Genomic DNA, 23,241 nt, shown 5'->3' on the forward strand with positions numbered 1-23,241 from the left:
CACATTTTTTAGATGAAGTTCTCCTTAATCAGCCAGAAGAAATTCAGTTGAGCAACACAAGACTTGCCTTATACCCCTCCCTAACATCAGACTGAGCAATCACAGAAACTATGCAGGTGTCGAAGGCGTGACAGGAAAATGCATAGTCCTCCTCCCTGCTCTGGATAGCCATCTCCCCCAGGAGTCAGAAAAGACATGAAGTTTCCAGAAGGTGAAGACTGTAGAAATAAAATTTATTTTGCTAATATATCACTGTAGTTTAAATTTTATGAACTGGAGAGCAAAATGATGGATTTTCTTCCCTTTTACAAAATAGGGGAAAGGAAAAAGAATGGAAAATACAAGAATTCTTGCACATACTAAGAATATATAGTTTAAAAGGGGGGAAGAAGTTTACCCTAGCTTTAAAGTTTGCCCTAGCAATTTTGAAAAAGTAAAAATAACCATATGGCATCAGAATAGCATTTACGACGTTAAATAAATACTAGGTTCTCTTCCAGCCTTGCAACGAGACATTGATTTTTAATTTTGCAGCAGCCTTTATATTTAGAAATCAATATACTTTACTGAAGTGCTGACATGTAAGAACTTCAAATTACAAATTGTTTAAATGAAATCCTAATTTTGAAAGTATATTTCTCTAAAATCTAGTCTTAATTATAAACATTATATTTAACAAATACACAAAGCCTAAAGTTTTCCCTGAACTTACGTCTTTCCATATATAAACACATAAACAAAACACCTTACATCAACACAATGCCTTTTCATCTTTTTTTAATTTAAATGAATGATTGTGAAAAGGATGCTTTCCTATTCCTTACCAAAAAATGGCAACTGCAATTGTCTCCTATGAAAATATAATGTTCTCTTTTATTCTAGTGTAAAGAAAACATGTATTTATAGGGTAAAGAAAACTATTCACAATACTGTAATGTTTTTCATTCTCCAGAATCTAAATATTCATCAGGAGTTGGAGTATCGGTTATATCAGACATCAGCCAGCTAGACACCCACAAACTCATTTTCGCATCTCATTTGTTTAAGAAAATTAATAGTGATGACTAACTGATACTGTGTAGGAAGCGTTTCACTTCCTTTACCACGAAATCATGTTTCTACAATACTATCTTAAATGATTATAGTATTTTACTGAAAATATGCAGCTTCCAAATAAAATATTGTTAACCCCTACCCTAACAATAACTTTTAAAAGTATTCACTGAACCAACATCAGAGGTTTATTTCCTAAAGGATGCTGAATCATTTTACACATATTTGGGAAACTGGGAGATACGGCTTTGTTTCATGGCTTGTATTGGAAGCTTTCAAAGCAAGTCTATAACAAAGTATGCGTTATCTCAAGAGAGAAAAAAATCCAAAATAACCTGGGTTTACAGCTTTGTGAAGGGATTTTGGGAACGATTAGCTATTTCACTGAAGAAGAGTGCTGAAGCTGCAAATTTGAGCACAGCAGTAGGTAGCTATGCCTCAATTTTGAACAAATGCATTGCACGCTCTAGCTTCTCATGGATAAGTACCAGTCTACTTTAGCTATTCAGAACTCAGTACAAGTCCACTGCAGAGAGAATATAGCAGAATGACTGAGGATGAAGCACTTATTCCAAAAATAAAGCATCTAACCATTTTAAAGTTTTACTAACATTTGGATCTCTTTTCATTTAAAAAAGTGCAACTGAGACTGAAGTTCATAAGTTACCACTTAAAAAAAGCTCAGAATTAATTTCAGAGGGCTATGCCACACTTTCAGGATAACAAAATCACAGAATCACAGAATGGTTGAGGTTGGAAGGGACCTCTGGAGATCATCTCGTCCAATCCCCCTGCTCAAGCAGGGTCCTCTACAGCACGTTGCACAGGATTACGTCCAGACGGCTTTTGAATATCTCCAGGGAAGGAGACTCCACTACCTCTCTGGGCAACTTGTTCCTGTACTCAAGTCACCCTCACAGGAAAGAATTTTTTCCTCACGTTCAGATGGAATTGCCTGTGTTTCCGTTTGTGCCCGTTGCCTCTTGTCCTGTCACGGGGCACCACAGAGAAGAGTCTGGCCTCATCCTCTCGACACCCACCCTTCAGGTACTTGTACACGTTGATGAGATTCCCCCCTCAGTCTTCTCTTCTCCAGGCTCAACAGGCCCAGCTCTCTCAGCCTTTCTTCAGAGGAGAGATGCTCCAGTCCCCTCATCCTCTTTGTAGCCCTCCGCTGGACTCGTTCCAGCAGCTCCATGTCTCTCTTGTCCTGGGGAGCCCAGAACAGGACACAGCACTCCAGGGGAGGCCTCCCCAGGGCTGACGAGAGGCGCAGGAGCACCTCCCTCCACCTGCTGGCAACACTCTGCCTAATGCACCCCAGGAGACCATTGGCCTTCTTGGCCACAAGGGCACACTGCTGGCTCATGTTTAACTTGTCCACCAGCACTCCCAGGGCCTTCTCTGCAGAGCTGCTGTCCAGCAGGTCAGCCCCCAGCCTGTCCTGCTGCATGGGGTTATTCCTGCCTAGGTGCAGGACCCTGCACTTGCCTTTGTTGAACTTCAGGAGGTTCCTCTCCGCCCAGCTCTCCAGCCTGTCCAGGTCTCGCTGAAGGGCAGCACAGCCTCTCCTCCCAGTTTAGGATCATCAGCAAACTTGCTGAGGGTGCACTCTGTCCCTTCATCCAGGTCACCGATGAATATATTGAACAAGACTGGACCCAGGACTGACCCCTGGGTTGGGGGGGGGGGCACACCGCTAGCTACAGGCCTCCAACTAGTCTCTGCACCACTGACCACAACCCTCTGAGCTCCGCCATCCAGCCAGTTCTCGATCCACCTCACTGTCCACTCACCCAGACCGCACTTCCTGAGCTTGCCCAAATTGAATTCAGTGTCACACGTGAAATTGAATGCAACGTCACACATCAGCAAGAGCGTTCTGACAATCTTTTCCAAATTGATCAGAGATATCTGCCTCTATTACTACCAAAAAATTAAACAGCCCACTGTACTAGATGATACATGAACACACAGCGAAGGACTGAACTCCCGCCTGGAGAGAAAACTCAAAACTGTTGGTACAGAAGTAGCCAAAATCTCGCAAACGAGATTGACAGAATAGCCAAGAGCCCAAGCTCTTTGCTTTGGAGCAAAGAAAGGATCACAGATAAGGCCACCTACACCCACAGTAACGAAAGGACCTTTAATCGTGATCCAAATACCTTCTACAAGGCATTTCAGTCAGAAAAGTAATTGCAAGAAGAAGAATGAAATCGCACTGTTATTACCCAAAGCGAGACAGCCTGGAGCTCTCAACCACTTCAGTAGAGATCCCCATATTCTCTGTTTCCAGCCTTCAGTCAGAGTAATATTTTTCGCACTTTCTACTCCCTTGAACAATGGGCTACACTGCATTGATCAAAATGCTCTGGAGTATGTACAATTCCTTAGAAACTATGTATCCAAGAAACATGACAACATATTTCCAACCCCAAACATCAAGGTTGATGAATGTGGGTAAATAAGTAGAAGAATTTAAATAATGCTGAAGAAGAATAATTTAGAAATGGAGCAAAAGAGACTTGAAGTGGGGAAAAAATGGGCTGGTAGCAGAGGTGAAGGCTTATTTTTTAAAAGGGATGGGGGAAGAAATACAGGAACACAAGATTTGGAGCCTATCCCTCGAAGCCAGTGCTATTAAGCACCTTCCTAAAGAGCTTAAAACGTCCAATCAATTTTGATGCTCCATGAAGACTCAGAAGAACCTTGAAATAACTAGCTCTTTTCCACCATCAAACACTCTACTCCATGTGTTTCTATTTTACTTCATATATTTCCCTTTATAGAAAAAAAGGAGCATTCTATTATTTACAATCCAACTTAAGAATCGGGTACCTGACAAGTTGCTTAATTTCTCAAGGCAATAATTTGCTGGATTTCTAGCATTTAACAAACAGTGGGCTCATTCTCTTTTGAGGAATCAGGCATTCCACGATGACCTTCAGGTACATGTAAAGGCCACTCAAAAAACCCCCCAACTACTTATCTTTGTGACCTGATCTGTGCTTACCAAGAATGTTCTGAATTAATTCAACACGGAATACTGATACTGTATTAACTTACACGGTGGAGGACGAGGGGAAGGAAACTCTCTCCCAACTTTGCAAATACAGTCCTTGGTAGGTTATGATTCTCATCTGATTGGTTTGATAAATCGAGCTGGAAAGTTATGCTATTGTCATGTTCCGAAACAAAGCACGTTGAGAAGAATAAAGGGTTTTCCAACAGTTTTACATAAAGCCACACACATTGTAAATAAACAGACGATAATCTCGCTCGAGTATATTTCATCTAACTTTAGGTACCCAGTGTACGTATCCTAGGTACTTACCAAGGAAGCACAGGTTTCCTGACCTTCTTACAGAGTTGACAGCAAATGGTAGGCACCTTCCAAAAGCAATTCAGAGCACCTAAGTTATGTCTAATTTAAACACTACAAATCACTTTCCAAAGGTACCTACTTCTACTAGAAATTTAACTTAAGTCCTGGTGAACACCACCAGAAGTCTGCTGTTTGGCAAAGTATATATAAAGGATACAAATATCTTACAACTAAACTGCTAGGTTGATTTTCAGAAACCCTCTGAATTTAAAAACTGGCTATACTTCAAATCATAGAACTTTTTCCAGCTTTTCAACCAAAGTGCATTCAGTGATTCACTCTGTAAACCTTAAAATCTGCTTTGCTATAGCTTGACAGTATTTGTGAAGTTGCAGGAAGTACAAAAATTAGAACTACTAAAATCCATGACCAGAGTGGGAATGTTATTCTGAAGTAATAATAATAATAAAAAAGCCTACTGCACAGTCTTTAGGAAACTAAAAACATCATCCTGTGTGGAATTAGAAGGCTGCCAGGTTTTGTTTCTTATTTTAAAAGAAAGCAAAAAAAACTGAAATACTTTCATCAGCTTTACAGAGGCATCAATATTTTTCTTAATATTTATATAAAAAAGGCAAATCTTTAGTTGATCTCAAGTCAAATAGGCTCAAAACACTGAAAACAAGGAGCAATTTTGCATAGATTAAGTGGATGAAGTCTCAACATAACTGAACCAATTTTTACATTATCTCTTCTGAGAAATTCTTCATGCACAATATCATTTTTACATGTACAACATGTAAAAACTCTGCTTAATGGCTGGGACCTGTCTCAAATTTCAGTAATGAAATGAGCCACAGAAGTAGCTCCATATACACATTAAGTATTCTCTGTATCGATCACAAGGCCACATGAAGTCTAAACAGAAATGGCTTTCCTCAAGAAAAGGAGCTCAAGTGAGTGACATAATACTGGCTCGGTCACTACTAAACAGTTGTTTTCTCTAATCTATTCATGACCAGGTTTCGTTTCCCATTTACCTTGTTCTTTCCACGCTCCCTTACTTTAAATATTCATTAAGTGGGAGAACACACAACGAATAAGTTCTCCTGGAAAAAATACATGCTTTTTCAATAGACTACGTATGTACCATATGCATAAACATCACATAAACCCGCATTGTTTTTTCCTCTTAAAAAAAAACCCAAAAAACAAAAAACATGACGTATAACTAAGTAATAAATGGCATTTCTGGCAATCCTCTGGCAACAGCAAGCAATAGCTAGAGGTCCCTCGCTGGTCTTTTATTTTTATGTTAATGCTACCACTCACTGACTATGGTGACATCCAAAATTCATACTGAAAAGTAGCAACCGACACTAACAACAAAACAAGTTCAAACTGTACTTTAAATAAATCAAATTAATAAACATTCAAATGGATAGGCAATTTTGCCATCTAATGCCTGTTGCAGTACCTTTTCTCATAAAACCCACCAATTATTCTGCCAGACTTAACAGATGTGAATGTTTTGGTTTGTGTTCTGCTTTTAATCAGAAATCATGGTAGATTTGACAATTTTTGCTTAAGTAGCTATGACTGGGAAATACAGAGGAGAGGAAAGCAAGCAATTTGAAGTAACTGGTAGGTTTAGATGTTAAAAGTTTACTTATCACAAGGAAGTTTCTTTGTTTTGTTTTTAAACACAGCTTTCTGACTCCTTCTCAGAATGATCTCTGTCGTATGAGGTAGTGAGAAACGTGCAAAGGCAAAATGCACATTGTTTCAGTACTGCAAGTACGCACACCATTTTAATATGCTGCCTTACGAGCATGTCATGAGACTGACTTGAAACTTTTCAAGACACATCCTCTCATTTCAACTGAATTTCTCATTTCACTTTTTAATTTGTATAACATAGCGTAGCAATACCCAAGCTAACTTCAAAACAGAATTTGCAATACTGGTGGCACTTTACCCGTTAATACTGTGGCCAAACCAACTTCCTCCGAGCTTCAGACTTCCAAAGCTGGACCATTCACAACACATGCATAAGTCACCTGCATAATTCTGCCAATACGCTAACAGTTCAAAAAAAGAGCTTATTCAGCAGTAATTAAAGTGATAAACCGAGAGCTCTCCCTTTGCCAATCAGTTTATCAAAGAAAAAAAGTAGTAACATCTTCTTGAATCAAAGAAAACTAACTCCCCTCCACCAATAATTAAGACCTGGATCCAGCAACCAGACACAAATGCAAACACGACTCAAATCAGCACAACACTCAAAAGAAAAAAAACTTTTAACGTAGCTGACAAACAGAAGAGAGAAATAGCAGCACGATACTACTTAAGTTCTAAAACAGAAACTTCATTCTCATAGACATTTCCTAGAATACCTCTACTATCAAACTTAGTAACACAAAGAAGGAGACAGTCCATCTCAGACCATTTTTTCCCCAAACGCAGCGAGTTAAAGAACTAAGCAAGAGTTTGAAAAGATATATTCAATGTGACGTGATACATTTCTTTAAATTGCTGACTGGCTGCCTGACATCCTTGGTTCAGGTATGCCCCATACCATATGTCTAATTCCTTCATGTGTTACCTTTCTAGAACTGAAGAAAGGACTGAAAAATTTGCAAGATGGGGAGAACTAGATTGAAACTCTTTTTCTCAGCCACAGTACTGTAGCTCCTAATAATTTATAAACCAACTATTCATGCAAATGACAATTCATTTATCTAGTAGTCAGTAGCCCCCAGGGATTACCACTAAATGCTGGTTTCATGGACATCAAGTTTCACAGCCAGGTTTAAGCACTGTTAACGTCCACGAGCAAAGTAGCTCACCTCAAACAATTAACTTGAGGGATCCAACGGTGTATTTAAGTTAGAGAAGAAAAACGTGGTTTTTTGATTTACTTATACATACCACCATTAAAGTTTTTTTTTTTTTTTTTCAAATATTGTTCCACTATATCAATGGAAGTAATTGCTTTTAGGTATAGCTTTAATGCTTACTTAAATGAAAACAGTAATAATTTCACTCACTACTGAAATAACAAATTGATTCAGGTAGCATGGAAAAGTTCTGCAGCCAATCAATACAGAAGCATTACTTTAAACAATTTTAATAATTAGTTTAAACAAATTACAGTTTGCACCTAAGCACAGACAGGAACGCTTAGGGAAGTGCAATGGAATTAAGAGGAATAAACAAGGGTTAGATAGGCTGTCCCATACTGCTTCCCCTCTGAAAGACAGCACCTCCAGCCGGGGCACGAATTCAGCACTGATTCAGGAGACAAGAACTCTATCTACTAAATCAACAACACAACTACTCACAACAATCCAGGTTTCACTTGGAAATCTTGTTGAAATATCAGCCAAGCCCTACCTTCATTAGCCTACAATGAGATCATAGCTTGAGGAGGTATGGCTGTAGGCTCCGGTAATGCTGATACTCAAGAGGAATTTATTTAAATGGCAAATCAATCTTTCTTAAAAGGTACAAACTATCTTTTTTTCAAATTTATTAATGTAATAAGGATAATGCTGACTGCAGAACAGCTTCAGAGTTCTTAAGCTTTTTGTTAATACAGCAAGTGAAATGAGTTGTATACCACTGCCTTCTATCCATCACCGATAACCAGCGCTGTGAATGACAGTACAAGTTGTTCATCTGAGATAAGAGTCATTTTAAAGTAAAAGTAATCAAGATAGTGCAGCTATCACAGATTTTCACAAGGTTCACACTTGAGCAGCTTGACTTTTCATTTTCATTATTTCCAATGCTCCAGTTCACCCTGTTTTTTTTTAAAAAAGGAAAAAATAAAGTGAGATCCATGGCTTGTAAGACTTCTAATTAAAGTCCACAGAGTAGTAATTTCATCTTTTGTTGGAATACACGTTACTATAAAAAGCAAGTCCGTCCTTTCAAGATACCAAATTAGGCAAGAACAAGTTGCCTTTGGGCAATTTTTTGGAATGTCATCACCTACGCAGGTAGGGATCAGAGAAAATGTAAAGCACTTTTTTTTTAAAAGATACAAAAATAATAATAAGCCACATGACAGCAATATGAAAAGACTTTTTTCGTACATATTAGTGAGCAATACGCTTGCACATGGGTGGGGCAAGTTGCAGAAGACCAACTATACCTAAAGACTGAGCAAGCTGTATCACGCACCGTTTTTCTCTGTGCCTATTGGAGCAACAATGAAAGAGATTAAAAAAAAGAAAAACTTACAAACAAAGCCACCCCAAAATTTCTGCGTGGTGGATGAACTTGAGATTCTAGCTGCCTAGTTCAGGACTATTCCTCTATGTCTTGTTTCAGTTACAGAAACAAACAATATCATGAAAGAGGGAAGCTTAATTCTGCCCGCCACCCCCCTCCATGGCATAGCCTATTACTGAGCATTAGCAGTGTGACTCCAGTTTGACCTTTCCCTGCATGCTGCATGAGTAAAGCATTTTTTTCTCCCAACATTCCAGTGGCTGAACACATGCTTATCTCCCTGCTGAGACTGAAAACATAGATTTTCTTCTGTTTAGCATGCCTTTCTCTCAGTGATTATTGGCAGTTTGGTGGATCAAAGGACACTATTAACTTGAAATCTAGTCAATTAAAACAAGAAATTCCCAAATAGTTTCTGCAGCTCTTCTTGCCTCAGAGGCCTCCAAAGATAATTGCTAGAAAAACATTTTGTTTCCTGTTAACAAGTGAAATATCCACACAACCAGAGAAATTAACATCAAAGAAGCTTGCTACAAGGGAAGAGCTGTAAAATGAACAACATTAGCTTGTTCGCTAATGTCTTTCAGTTATAGTATTTTGGGTGCTACTTTTCAGACAGTTATGGTAGTTGTCCCGCATCTGCTAAGGAAAGCCGGAAACAGTTAAGACACTGGCTTCCCAACATCTCTATAAAGGAGTAACTTTCTTCCAAGACTGATCTTCCTCTAGGGCTGGTGGTAAGAAAGGAGACAGACAGAATTTTAGAAATCCTCCTTAAGTAGCTGCTATCTGAAGCTCCATTCACACCTTGTCACATTCCTCTCCTTAAAAAGCAGCAGTTAATGTCATACATCTTCACTTCCCCAGAACAGCCCTGGACTTGAGTGAGACAGAGCTCAATAGCGAGCTCACATTTAAGCACTGCTTGAATCCATAAAATTGGCAATTTTTCCGCAGGTATTCTTAAATCCAGTAGATTTTCTTGGCCGCCACACTGAACAACAATCAGCCTATTGGAAAAAGGAGCAAAACGCAGCACAGGAAAAGGAGGAAGTACTGATGAAGTGGTATTGCCTTTTTCTATGATGGCCTAATGATCAAGCACTTTTACTCAGGAAGTGGGAGACTCAAGTTCAGGGCTCTCTTTAAACAACAGATAAACTTCATCTCCTTCTCCGAGGGACCGTTTTAACCACGCGGCACTAAGCAATTCTTTCCACTAGTTTTCCACCACTGAAAGCTGCACAGGAAAAAAAAAAACAAGCAAGCAAATACGATAGGAGGGCCAAACCAAGAGGAAGATTTTGTAGTTAAAGAACTGGAGTCCTGGGGATGCAGGTGACACAAGCGTCAGTCCCTAGTTTCAGAACTAGTTCTTTATACCTAAACAGCTGCAAATAAAAATACACTCCAAAACCTGAGAACCCATGAAATGATCCAGGCTGTCTCTTCTGGGTCCACTACCACTAACCTAGGAAGATTTCTCTTCTGCACAGTGACGCATTTTGAACAGGCATCAAGGCTGTGGTTCCACATAATTATTCCTTGGGCAACAGACCCAATTTAAAAGACTCCCATTCCCAGATACTTCTCTCTGTACACCACAGCCACATCCTCATGCCACAAATACTTGCGTATTACTTAATAGACAGGTAACGTTATGAATAAACATCACTCCAAGACCTGTCTTTAGAGGTAGCATTAGCTATTACCAGAAAGGAGGACTTATTTGATTTTGCACTTGTTAGCTAAAACATACGTAAGTAGCTCTTTTCTCCTCTCCTCAGATCTCCCCCGTTTTGATACTCGGTAATTCAAGACATCGGTCTGTTTGTCTCGGTAAGAGACAAACAGATGCATACTCGTTTATTCAGCATACACATCTTCTGATGTAGAATGTTCTTCTGGAAAACAAGCAGTAGGGAAGAGATCTAGAAAAAGATTATATGAGAAGTCCTAATTTGGAAAGTCCATAACGCAAGCGTTTCAAGGGTGGGAGAGAAGAATCAGCTGGACAACTTGCAATGAAATTAACCAAAAAATAAGAGGAGGACAATTTCTGCTGTGGACAGAACATGATTTATTGACCTCTGACACTCTTTATGCACTTCTAAAATGCAGACAGAAGGATTCAGGTCAGCAAACCAAAAGCATATATTTCTTTCCTACAGAATTTAAGTGAAATGTGTTTTGCTAATGTGGGTTATTTTCAACTACACATGGATTCATTTTAAAGTTTTTTCACTGCGCAACAAGAAATCTGCTTTAACAACATACCTCAATTATTACTGGGGATAGGGATTCATAAGTCAAAACACAGCCAAATGAATAGCATTTCCTAGAAAATGTGATGTACTTCTTTAACTCATGCCCAGTACGCTGAGATTAAAGCTGTCAGTATACAAGGACATACAAAAAGCCATGGAAAAAAAAAAAACAAAAATAGAAATATTTAATCAGGCACATTTACCCAGGAGCCTCTCCCTCCCCCACCTTTGGAGCACGGATTTGTCGCTAGCCACAAGACCTTTTGTTTAAAGAAGAAGGGGGGATACAAAAGGTTGCCCCAATTATTTTGCATCTACAAGTTTAACAACAGCAGAGAAACCTCAGTGTTTGGGACAGCGAGGTTTAGTCTTTCCTTTATTAATCTCCTGGTTTCTGCTAGGGCTCTCAGTGCAAGGAAAGGGCCCTGCAGAGGAGCTCTGACGGTGCAGGGCAGGAAGTGGAGCTCCTTCCCTCCAGCCACCTTCTCCACAGCGCGCAGCTATCAGCGCACAGAATTATTTTGGAAGGTTTTTAACTAGACAGTGAGAGAAGCTAGGCAGTAACAGAGGATGCTCCGCCAGCTGAAGTTCGGCTGATTTTGCGCTGGCACACGCCACCCCAAGAGGTGCTTGGATACACTCCTGTGAGGAAATTCAACCAGCCGGTTACCTGCCCCTCCAGAAACTCACGCCCTGCAGATCACACATGCCCACTCGCGAGCGGAGCCCTTCGCTTTCAAAACACCTCTCCGGAAGAGTCCAACGCGCTAACGCAGGAGCTAACAGCGGACGTACGGCCGCCGGGCAGCCGGCTCCGGCTGCGCCCTTCCCATTTCGCAGGCAGCCGAGAGAGCGCGGCACGGCCCCAACGGCCGCGGCGCCAACGGCCGCGGCGCCAACGGCTCCTGCCGGCCGCAGGTGCGGCCCGGGCCGCCGCCGCCAGGCAAGGGGGCCGGCCCCCTGCCCCGGCAGGCTGCAGGCTCGCTCCTCGCCTCCCCGCGAGCTGCAACGTCTCTCTCTCCAGCCACGGAAACGCCGTGAAGGCTGGAAGGACGGCAGCGCTGGCACAAGGCGCGCCGGGGCGGACGCCGTCCCCACAACCACGTCCAACATCGCGACCCCCGCGCCTCTGCCCCCATGACAGCGCCCTCCCCGCCGGGCGCCTTACCTTGGTGATGATGAGGGGCTCGCCGTGCTCGCGGCCGCCCTTCAGGGTGAAGCCCCAGGGAGCCCCGCCGGTCAGCAGCACCTCCACCAGCTTGTAGCCCTCCGCTCCCCTCTGCTCCACCATCACCATCATCTGCCCCGGCTCCCCCAGCACGGCGCTGAGGCGCGGGTCGCCGCCGGGCAGCCGCTCCCGCCCGCCCCGCAGCCCCACGTCCTCCATGGCGCCCCCGCGCCGGCCGTCGGGGCCGGGGCTCGCCTGCCTGCCTCTGCCGGCCGCTCCCTAGCGCCAGCCGGCGTGCGGCGGCCCGCGGAGCCACCCTAGCCGCCCCGTCCGGCCCGGCCCCATCGGCGGCGAGAGAGAGGGCTGCTCCCCCCCCCCCCTCCCCTCCTCTCCCCTCCCACACTCTCCTCCTCCTCCTTTTGATCCCGCTGTATTGTTCCACGCCGAGGCCAAAACCCAGCGGAGACGGGGGGTGGGGGCGGCTCCAACTTGTGGCAACTCGGCGGGGCAAACGCCGCCGAGGGCCGGCGACAGCGTGCCGGGGGGCGGCGAAGGACTGCGCCGCCCCTGCCCGCCCTGACGCGACGGCAACGACCCGCTTCCCACCCGGGGCTCCCACCGCGGCGGCCCCGCTCTCCCCTCCCTTCTGCCGCAGGGGAGCCACCGGGCCGGCCCCGAGAGGGGGGCAGCCCGCCGCCAGGGCCCCGCGGGAAGCAGGCGAGGAGGAGGAGGAGGGGAAGAGGGAGGAGGAGGAGAGTGGCCCCGGCCGCAGTGGGCCGGCCGCCAGACAAAGGCGCCAGCCAGCGCCGCCGGGCTGGCCCCTCGGCGGCGAGAGGGTCTGCAGCCCCGGATCACGCCGGGGATGGGGCCGGGGCCCAAACAACCGCGGCGAGCAGGTGGCGGGCGCCGCGCCGGCCCCACAGCAACAGGAGGGGCAGGGCCTGCCCCCGGCGGCGACGCTCCGCCCGCGCGGTGCCAGGCGGCGAGGGACCGCGCCGGGCCGGGCCAGGCGGCGGGGCGAGAGCAGGTCCTTCCTTTCCCTTCCTGCCCCGCTCCGCCCCGCCCCGCGCCGGTGTGCGGCGAGGGCGGCCAGGAGGGGAAGGCTGCAGCGCGGGGGCCGGCGCCGGCTGGGGAGGAGGCGGCGGCGAGGCAAGATGGAGGGCGAGGCCGGGGGGCGCGGCCCCTGCGGTGGGAGCCGCCGGCGGCCTCGGCTTGGCCGCCCCCCACCTCCCCAAAGTTATCCACCACCTGGGCGGCAGAAGGAGCCTCGCCCGCCGTCCCTGCTCCCTCCGAGCCCCTCTGGCGGCGGCGGCGGCGGCGGGGAGGGGGCCGGGGCCCAGGCCGACGCCGGCGGCAGGCTGAGGGGGGAGCCGGCGGCGGTGCTCCTCCGCCCGCCGGGGCGCCGCCAGCTTTGATGCGCGGCGGCCTGAGACCTCGGTGGCCAGAAAAGCTGGTTTCGTCGGCCGGGCCGGGGGGCGTCTGCTGCCAGGGTCGGGTGAGGTGGGTGCAGGCAGGTGCCGGGCTCTGGTGGAAAACGAGCTAAACTGCAAACTGAGCGGGAGCGCGATCGGTGCCGTCGCTTCAACTACGTAAAGGCGGTGCCAAAAGTTGGACGGAGGAGAGCGGGGCGGAAGTGGAAGTGCTGCACCTTGAGCAAACACTCTTTTATGGGTGGGAAACAGAGTCTGGGGGGTTGTCCGGTTTCTTCACTGAGTCAGTGGCGAGGTGGGGAACGAACTGCGTATTTCTTGCTTGTCTCCATGCTTTCAGTTTAACTCCCCTGCTTTAGATGAACTTTCAGTGGCTTGCATCAGGACCACATTTGGCGGGGAGTGTCAGAGTACCAGCACACAATCACCTTTTCCTTTTTGGTACTGAATGCATGACGTACTGTTGCAGGAGGAATCCAAGACGCAAAAGAAAGTACTTTATTTTCTGAAAGACTAGCGAACCTCAAAACATTTCCACGTGAGACAAGTAGTCTCAAGGAGATATGTGGTATAAACAGTGGGATTTCAAAGTTTTGTGTATATCTGAGAGTTCACATATTGTACGTTTTGAGGCTGGCCATTCAGATTAACTAATCTGATCACCTGTGTAACTCTCCAACTTCTGCTTTGGCTGTTTTATTCCACAGAAAATCATCCTGTCTTGCTCCAAAGACAGCAGGTAATTTGTCTCTGTAATACCTAAAACATCGCCTGAAGTACTAATTCAGTACTAATACCCGAAGAAGATGTCATTTTCAGGATTGAGAGCATCTGAGGTCAACAAGTCCCAGTAACAGGCAGGAGATTTATGGATAGGAGAGAAATATTTGATTCAAATAGTTGATATTCCGTTATGATTAAGGGACAGAATGAGGGGAGAATAATGATTTGAAGGTTAACCTATCCCCAAGTATGCACATTGAAATGAGAGTGGAATATAGTGGGTTGCATCCTAAATGATGAGAGCAACTTGTGCTTCCAAAAATGATTTTTTTCCTTACAACCTCTCTTTTTCACCTGCCAAACATTCATTCTCCTTGGTCTGGAACTTTTTATTGTCCATAAGAAATTAAAGATTTATATTGCTATTCTGCCTTTCTGACTTGGTCTTACAAATCCATTACTGAAGAACAATGTAAAAACAGGAGTACAGATTTTAAACATTGGAATATGTAGAGTCAGGAAATGGCAGCTGTGTTAAGTGAGCCAAATGAAGAAAGTCTAAATCTGCTACTGTCATTTACAGCAGTGGAAAATGTGGACATGTTTTGCAGTTGAAAAAGTGTAAAATTTTTCAATGCAACATTGCTCTGAAAAGCATAAAGAAAGACTATTCAGAAGCTTTCACACTCCCAGTTAAAGGAGACCTTGGTAGAGAACAATTTTCTAACTTAACGCTTAGAGCCTAATGGTCTGTCGATCATTATTCTTCAAGGGGATCTTCCACCTGCGATTAACAGTTCAGAAATCAGACTTCTTTATTTTGAATGACTTATCTTGCCTTATCTCCTTTAGGGTTATCACTGGAAAGCTGAGAGACCTATCTATAAAGTTCCTCATACATGTAAGTATTATTTGCCAGACCCAAGCAGCATAGTTCTCTTCTGTTATGTTGATCAATTTTGCTTCACATCTTCTATATCCTCCCTCTCTGTGGGATTTGAAGCTTGTTCAGAAACCCACTGGAGAGTTTTACTAGTGCTCTTTTAAAAATATTAGATTAATTTTGTTACTTGAATTTCTGTAATTTCTGGCAGCCTTCTTGGGGTCTTGCACAGTCATAACCAACAAAGGATTTACTCAGCGTATACTAAAATAAAACTTTTAGTTCTGTGATAGCAAAGTCAATAATAACTGCATTTGTCTAACAAAACCCCAGTGACTCTTAGTTTTCTCCCTTATGTCTCCTTGCATTTGCCAAATGTTGCCCGAGGATATAAAAGTTAGCAATACAATGTAGAAATGAAAGCTACATCAGGGTGCCATAAATGTATGAAAAGAAGTAACAGACTCTTTCACACTAAGAACTCAAAAAGATGTAAATATCACCAGTATGGTAGAGCAGAGATGCTCAAACTGCGATAACGTGTCATTAATGTTACTAAAGCTACTTTATGGTGGTATACACAAGTGACCCAAGTGCTTCTTCCTACATGCAAAAAGAGCTATCAAACTTTATTGTCATACTAAGTTTGTGAGCTTCTCCTCTAGAACAATAAAAACTTTATATGTTAAAGCAGAGTCCTTCCACAGTATTTTTTCTGTGCCTTCATACCTTGATAGATTTAGTTACCATTTTCAAGTGAAGTTTTATTCTACTGAAGGTACTAGGCCTTATTTCTTTCTGTTGCACTGATCTTTAACCTGTTCCTTAATTAGTCATTAACCCTACCAAAACTGTGAATAAATTCCTGTATGACAGGATTTTGTTTAAACAGTATGCTGTTAAGACAGAGCCTATTTCACCTTTTTGGCTCTAAATGGTGTATCTTAACAGACTCTTTCATACTGCACACTTTTTCAGTTCTACGTTAAATTGTGCAGGATACCTGCAGAATGGCTCTAGAATAGTATATTTTACTTTTAGTCTTGAGAACATTCACTGTAACGGACCTTACAGTGCCAGATGGGCTTTCTTTTTTCCCCAACCGGCAGCTGAGGTGTTTGAAAGAAGCTGAGGCTCCCAACCCATAGTTACAGAGTAAAGCGCTGAGGTGAGTTAAGCCATTATGGCCTCCCACTGTTTATTACCACTCCTTTGCTGGAGGTTACCACCAAACATCACAGTTGGCTGAAGAGAAAAAGCCTCTCTGCCTCAGCCGTTCGAAATTTTAAAAATGATGCCCCAGAGCATGCATAATTCTTTGGCAATTACAATTAAGATGCTGGGCTATGACATGGAGCAGCTGTGCCATGACACATATTCTGTTCTGTGAGCTCAGTTACAGGGGTCGCAACCTCCAGGAGGGACACAGAGTAGACTCTTACACCTCCTCAGTGAGTTTTGCCAGAGCAGTAAGCCTAGCTGTTCGGTAGTTGTGCCAATGCAGCTTCTTCCCTGCAGTCAGCTGCTACAACTGCTGAAGGAATATCATTTTAGTCACCAGTGGTGGAAGAAACGGTGGTGTATATAGAAATGTATATGTAGGATAATCTCTATAGTGAAGATGAAAGGGTTTGAAAACCCCTTTTCTAAAGCTAGAGTTGTGGCTGCACAGTGAGAATACTGCCAGAATTCAGGAGAAAAACAGATTTCAAGACAGGAGTTTTGGACCTGAATATCTTATTCCTGGAGAGGTCCCTGTGGCCCTCGATTCTACTGTCACAGTAATCTCTAATATTACTGTTGAAAACTATAGGGCTTGCATACCCGTATTGTATGTGGAGCAAGTATTAACCCAGTATAGTGCTTCCAGGATATTTAGTGAAACATACTGTGAATTCTAGTGTCTTTGAAAATAGCCATCACAAAGACCAAAACAACTGAAAGAGCGCTAAGAAGTTCCTGTAGCAGAAGCGGATGGAATTGTCAAGTAATTCAAGGGTTGCCGCGCTGCTGGCATTTTTTTGTGGAGTCTGAAAATCTGGAGAACCTGGAGAAACAGGTTAGGTAGCAGCCCGTGAGACAGACATCCTGGCATGTCTGGAAAACAGGAGAGTTTACTTTGGGAACCTGCCATGTTTCCTCTGATGGCTTCAGAATAATCATCCTCTTCTGCAAAACACTTTGATTTCAACAAATTAGCCATTTTTCCAGAATGAAAAGTACTATATTGAAAAATTCCAGCTGAGTATCTGTTATGTGATTTAGGTCCTTTCAAAATCTTTCTTAAGTGTATCTTGTTTCTCCTGTGTTGCAAATGAGGCTTCATCATCACCTAATTAGTACTGGAGAAACCTCTCAAAGTTCTCAGCCTTTCAGATAAATATTCAAATATATGTTGGTGTCTTCAGTTCTTTAGGACCAAAAACATGCTTCTGTGTTATTTCTCTAGGAGTTTTTGCAAAGCTGAAATCAGTGAAGGAGTTAGCATTTCATATGGGATTCCGGTATTTCTTATCCCCGTGAGGTTTTGATTCAAGCTTTGTTCAATTCTCACCTGAAATGGTGGGTCTTAAGACATGGACTGCTTCCATAGTGAAATAAACCAGGGATTTAGCAATAAGTAAGAGTTAGCTGGGGTGATTAAACCTAAGAGGAAGAGGTCTCCATGTCTTTGTCTATTATGCTGAATAAAAGACAGCCAGGGAGTGATACCTGTTTTGGAGGCGAAATGGCATGAACTGAATCAGTCGCATTGATTTCCACTATTCAAGGAGCTAATTTCCACTATAACAGACTTGGAAAGACAAAGTTAGCTCAAGCAGAGCAAGCAGAGTCAGTGTGTGATCTGCCAAAGACAGTAGACAGTCAGAAGTATATAGGTCAACCTTATTCCCTGACCTCCTTTTATTTACCAGTATATCTACAGATTGCATCAAAGCAGCCCTGACGTTGCTCTCCAAGTTCCACAGAGAACAATTTCTGGATGCGTTTCATCAGGAGAGAAGCCTTTATTTCCAAACCAGTGGTGCGCCTAAGTGGTCTGTATAGACCACCAGGTGTGAATGTAAGGAAGTTTCATTCCCAAAAAGGACATAGTGCACAAAGCCACCAATGTAGATACACCCTCCGTGTCCACAACGTCTTAGTCTTCAAGCTTCATGAGGCCGTAATTCTACCCCTGAGAGACGCTTCCAGAATGACTTTCATACTGTCTGCATAACCGGACTCCCATGCAGTTCTTCCCTGAATGCAATATATCATAAACTAAACCACTAAGTCTTTACACTGTGCCTTTACATCCAGTGCATGTTCGCATACCCTTCATCCCTGCCACTGCAGAGTAACCAGATAATAAAAGAAGGAGAAAAGGAAAGGAAAAATTGAAATAGGTATGTCCCTGCTATGTAACTTAAAGCAGGTTTTGTAATGGAGAATGTGCCCTCTGGGAATCAGTGCCGTTTAAAGGCAACTGCTGTTGCCATCAGAGTTGCACAATACATTGTAAGGGCATGTTAGCAACACAACAGCACACAACGCTCGGTGCCTCAGAACAGTTTTCTGAGGGTGAGAATGCTCGCGACAGAACTAACTATGGCTCTGAGTGACCAAGAGGAAAAAGACCATGATTTGGTAATAATGTTATTGGCTCAGCTTTAAAGTGCAGTTCAGAAATTCAGAATGCAGTTCAGAAATTGAGACTCACTAGGCCTGTAGACAGAGGAAAAGGCAATGAGCCAAACACAGATTGCTATGATCGCTAACCTGCTTCAGCATTTATAATTTTCATGATTTTGCGTGATAACAAGATCAAAATAAACCAGGAATAAACTAGGAATAGCAACTCCTCATGAGGTGGCAGAGTCAAAAGACAACATACAATCTAACAAGGAGGTGAAGAGGTAACCAGCTTTCCCTGTGGATGGGGTTTTCCCCTGGCAGTCAAATACAGGCACAAGTGGAGTCATGTTGCCTTGACCCACAGTGCCTCTGGTATCTATATCCCTCTTTCTTTTTCAGTTCCTGCATTAGGACTCGTTCCCAAATCACATTACAAGCGTCTTAATGCTACCGCTTTACAAGCAAACTAAAAAGGAGGGTCAGAGTGCACACATTTAGGGACTGGCACGTGAGAGTCCATTCTGCTTCACTGTTAGCCTGCTAACTAGCAAATGCCTGGGCACGGTCTGGGGGACAGCATGGACCAAAGACTGTTACTATTAGGTGGTTTGGATGAAGGCAGCCTTGTTTGGTTGTGGAAGAGACTTCAGCTGTGTAGATGCTATATAGCTATATTTGGTCATATATATGTGAAGTACAACTTCATTAACCTGGGATTTGTCTGCTTCGTGGAGTTCCGTCGTTTCAGTGAAGCATTGTTTGTAAGATTTATTCTTGCTCTTGCATTTCTGATCTTGGTGCAGTAGGGAGTGTTTTTGCTGTTCATCTTCTGTGATAACCCCGGTTGTGTAATATTCTCTATACAGACGGCGCTGTGCCACTTGCGTGGGAAAAAACAGTCACTGGCCCATTTTAATCGGTTGAATGACATAGCGTCAGAAGCCAAGAGACAATCTTTAATGAATTTAAACTGTAATACTGCTGCACCTTATATTTAAATTCTGTACTTGATGAAGATCATCACTGCAGCGAGGATGATCAGGGAAAATGCCAAAGGGTGGGTTTCAAGTGCCCTGTCTGGAAAGAATGCTGTGAAGTAAACTTTGAAAAGGGTAGATAAATAGCAAGTGGCCAGAGTATGCATGAGATCAGACAAAAGCCTTGTAGTCTGGTATTTTTCACTTGGACTTTGTCTTCTTTGACTAGCTAGCCCCAAACAGGCCTTCCTTTTTTTCTGCCTATCAGCATTGTGTAAATAAATCTCCCAGCTCACTCTATAAATAGTCACAATTCCTTCATGACCTTTCTGCTCACAGTGTGGTGACACAAAACATGCAGCACGTCCAGGTGGGGGTCATATGATGCAGCATCTCATGGGAGTACATCTAAGCAAGTATGCAGCATCAAGTAAATGTTCTTTGTTTGCAGTGCTATAGCAGTTTGCCCTAAAGCATCGAGTGTGCACATCAAGGTAAAGATTTTTGTGTTTTGGTGATATTACGGCTGAGGGAAGATCTTTTTGTGCATACCACCTCCTCAAAGGCTGCCATGGCCTTTTATGCTGAAGGTATAAATGTGCTAAGAGATTGGCCTCTCTTCTCTTAGGAAATTGAGGTAGAATAGTACATGATGAGTTGCTGACAGGTTCGAGGGCATCCTGGTGAGTCAAACAATGAGAAAAAATGTGAACATTCAGGTTGGCTTTTCCTGGCTTCTGTTGGACTTAAAAAGCATAAGGCTGCTTTGTAAGATGTACCTCACAGTGTACGGTTTGGCTAAATTGGATTTTGGCTACTTCATATGGAGTTTACTCATATCAGTGGGGCATCTTTTGCAACATCCTGAGGAAACGGATTCTGACCTGCTACACTAGGGATGTATTTTTATTGTCCATTGTCTGTGGTGACACACGTACAGCCCCAGAAGTACTTATTAATTTCTTTGGAAAGTCTGAATTACAAGGTATTGGAAGGGCACAGCTTTGTAGGGCACGGGTTATCTTTTGAAGAATACTGAGGACAGGATAGACATTGGACTTCTTTATGGACCACTTATGCACACTTATGAAACTTCAGACCCAATTTTCAATATCTCTGTGTGTGGAAAAGACAATGTTCTTTTGAGTATGAGGCCATCTTTAGTCTTTCTATTCACCAGTCAGTTCCTATGCAAACTGTGTCTCTCATTGTCTGTGTAGCGGTGGGACAAGTTTTCTTTGTTAGGTGTATGCTGAAAGAGGTATATCTTTTTATTCTGTGAGTTAATATAATGATAACAGTGGTTCATAGTGGAATCTGTCCAGAAACGTAGCCACAAAATCTATCTTAATGCAGGTTCAAAGACTAATATTCTCAATGTTGGCACAGAGAAACAAGGAGCTTGTTCTCGTAAGGAAAAATTGTTTTCTCCAGCTTGTGCATGCGTTTTTCCATTTAGTCGCTTTGTACTTCATCCATATAGACCTTGGTGACTGATTTAATCCAAAATAGGTACTTTTTTAGTAACTAATCTGTGTATGTTTGTTCACAAAAGTCAGGTAGAACATTCCCTTGGAAAAGGTATATGAGAGATCAATAAAATATATGCAAAATGACTGTATCAGTCACATATGCACAACTATTTAGCTGTTCACATGCGCACTAATTTAATGCATTTGTTCTTTATTAGTCCTAAAGAGAACAAAAAGAAGACCTAGAGTATTACTATTCTTATGCAAATGACACATACTCATTCTGATGCTTCTAAATAAATGTTTACCATCCTTAAATGTAAATTAATAATTTACACTTGTGTAATTATATTCACATCACTGGGGAAAGGGAAGCGATACCTCTGTTTTCCTTTCAATTCTTTTTAATGGAGTCCATAGCTGCTATCATCATGACAGATCTCACACTTCAAATGTTACTATTGTTTGGATGTTCCTGCCTAAATTTACAGAAACCTTGAAGCAGAAATAATGGAATGTGAACTTCCCCCTTCATTCCAGTTGTGCTAAGTGAAATATCAGTTACAACACTTTAAAAATTAGCCCTGTTAATTAAGAGAAGGGCGTATCTTTCTGTAAACAGTATTCCAGTTTCTTGCAAATTAAACCTGTTTGCAGGAGGTCTGTGTAGATACAATAAAGGACTGCGCTAAGCAAATAGAGGATTTATACGTTCAGGTTTTTAGGAACATATTGTAGGATCTATTGGGAAGATCATGACTGGTTTTATTGCATTGAACCTGAAGACAGGCTCAGCTTTCATTAGTCTGGAAAATGCTGTCTCAGGCAGTTTGTCTGAGAGAGATAAGTATCATGATCATGAACCACTGAACAGTTTTTACGTTTGTGAAGTAGCTATGGTCTTCACAAAGAGGCAGTGATGCTTTGACTTGTACATATAAACAAATAAATAACATTCTCCTCTGTGTATCCATGGATTTTCTTCTCCTTTCTAAACCAGTGCTGTAGTCCCAGCCTTAATTAAAACAGAGATTAAAAAATCTGTCACTGCGCACTCAAGCATAAGCCACACACTCCTTAAGAGCAGAAATGCATGCTTGTCATGTTTTTTTAGCCTGTTGTTTTCCTTTAGGACCATGCAAGCGTTTCAGCTTAAGGATGAACCTAGACTGTACTGGAACGTTGATTCCCAGATCCAAAGAGAAGATGAGCAGGTTTTTCAAAAAACTATGCTTGTGGAAAAAGTGTTTGTTCTCCTTGCAAGAAATACAGTATTTCTTGTCATTCTTGAACATACAGCTAAAAATGTGCAGAAGCAAGACTGGAATTTTCAGTATCGTGCCATTTTCTGTTTATTCTATAGCATTGTTCAACTGGTATTTCAAATGACAGGTTGGGGGTTTTGGGATGTTTCTTCTTTGTGTGCTAATGTTTCTCTCCAAGCTACAGCATTTGCTTAACTGATATACTGCCCTGGTGTTAAAAAGGGAAACATAAAATATTTGTGGATCTGTCCTTGCACCACTGAAGTCAGTGGGAACTTTGTCAGTAATTTCAGAGGGAAGGACATTAGGACCTATAGAAGTATTTAAGTTTTACTAAACACTACAGTTTCTTAACCAGGTAAAATGGTTTCTCTCCTTACCTTCTTTTGTTACTTTTCTGTTTCCTTTGCCCTTGGCCCTGGCTTTTATCCTCTTATTTTCATAATCACAAGAAGCCAAATTCATTTCAGGTATAAGACTGCCAAACCAGCTGTGAACTTCTTTGACTGTTCTGACTCTTTGTACTTTCAGCACAGTGACAAGGGCCAGCCAGAAACTAACGAGATTTTACCAGCTGAGATCCTGGATGGCTCATCACTTTGGAGATCTCTTTCCCGTTTAGCCTCATCTATCCCTATGTAAAGACATGTCTACTTGCATCATGGCAGGTATCTATTCGCTCATGAATCACTTTATTTTCTTTTCATATTAGGTATGCCACATGTCATATGCTTTGCTTCCAGTGAAAGTGATCCGTGAAGGAATCACTACTCCCGCTGTAAGTAACTGTACAATTAAATCCTTGGAGAATAGGAGCGAAG

At 43.0% G+C, this 23,241-nt stretch overlaps 2 protein-coding genes across 37 annotated transcripts in view; one reads left to right on the forward strand and one right to left on the reverse strand.

Moving 5' to 3' along the window:
• Positions 1 to 12,304, reverse strand: part of SHROOM2 (shroom family member 2) — a 133,837-nt gene extending 121,533 nt beyond the window's left edge. For 3 of the 4 annotated variants that reach the window (XM_068920967.1, XM_068920958.1, XM_068920949.1), the window contains exon 1: positions 12,053 to 12,304. In XM_068920967.1, coding sequence (XP_068777068.1) covers positions 12,053 to 12,271 — 219 coding nt within the window. In that variant the 5' untranslated portion in view covers positions 12,272 to 12,304. Of the gene's footprint in view, positions 1 to 11,554; positions 11,626 to 12,052 lie in introns of those variants that run through there. The other variant, XM_068920976.1, reaches the window with a different exon arrangement.
• A 219-nt stretch (positions 12,305 to 12,523) lies between these two features.
• Positions 12,524 to 23,241, forward strand: part of GPR143 (G protein-coupled receptor 143) — a 58,259-nt gene continuing 47,541 nt past the window's right edge. For 4 of the 33 annotated variants that reach the window (XM_068921190.1, XM_068921357.1, XM_068921236.1 and 1 more), the window contains exons 1-3: positions 13,033 to 13,201; positions 15,058 to 15,106; positions 23,133 to 23,198. The gene's annotated coding sequence lies outside the window, so the exon portion shown is untranslated. Of the gene's footprint in view, positions 12,949 to 13,009; positions 13,202 to 13,407; positions 15,107 to 19,175; positions 20,178 to 22,951; positions 23,089 to 23,132; positions 23,199 to 23,241 lie in introns of those variants that run through there. The other 29 variants (XM_068921314.1, XM_068921295.1, XM_068921327.1 and 26 more) reach the window with 23 other exon arrangements.

This window comes from Struthio camelus, chromosome 1 (assembly GCF_040807025.1).
Source record: "Struthio camelus isolate bStrCam1 chromosome 1, bStrCam1.hap1, whole genome shotgun sequence".
NCBI classification, from domain to species: domain Eukaryota; kingdom Metazoa; phylum Chordata; class Aves; order Struthioniformes; family Struthionidae; genus Struthio; species Struthio camelus.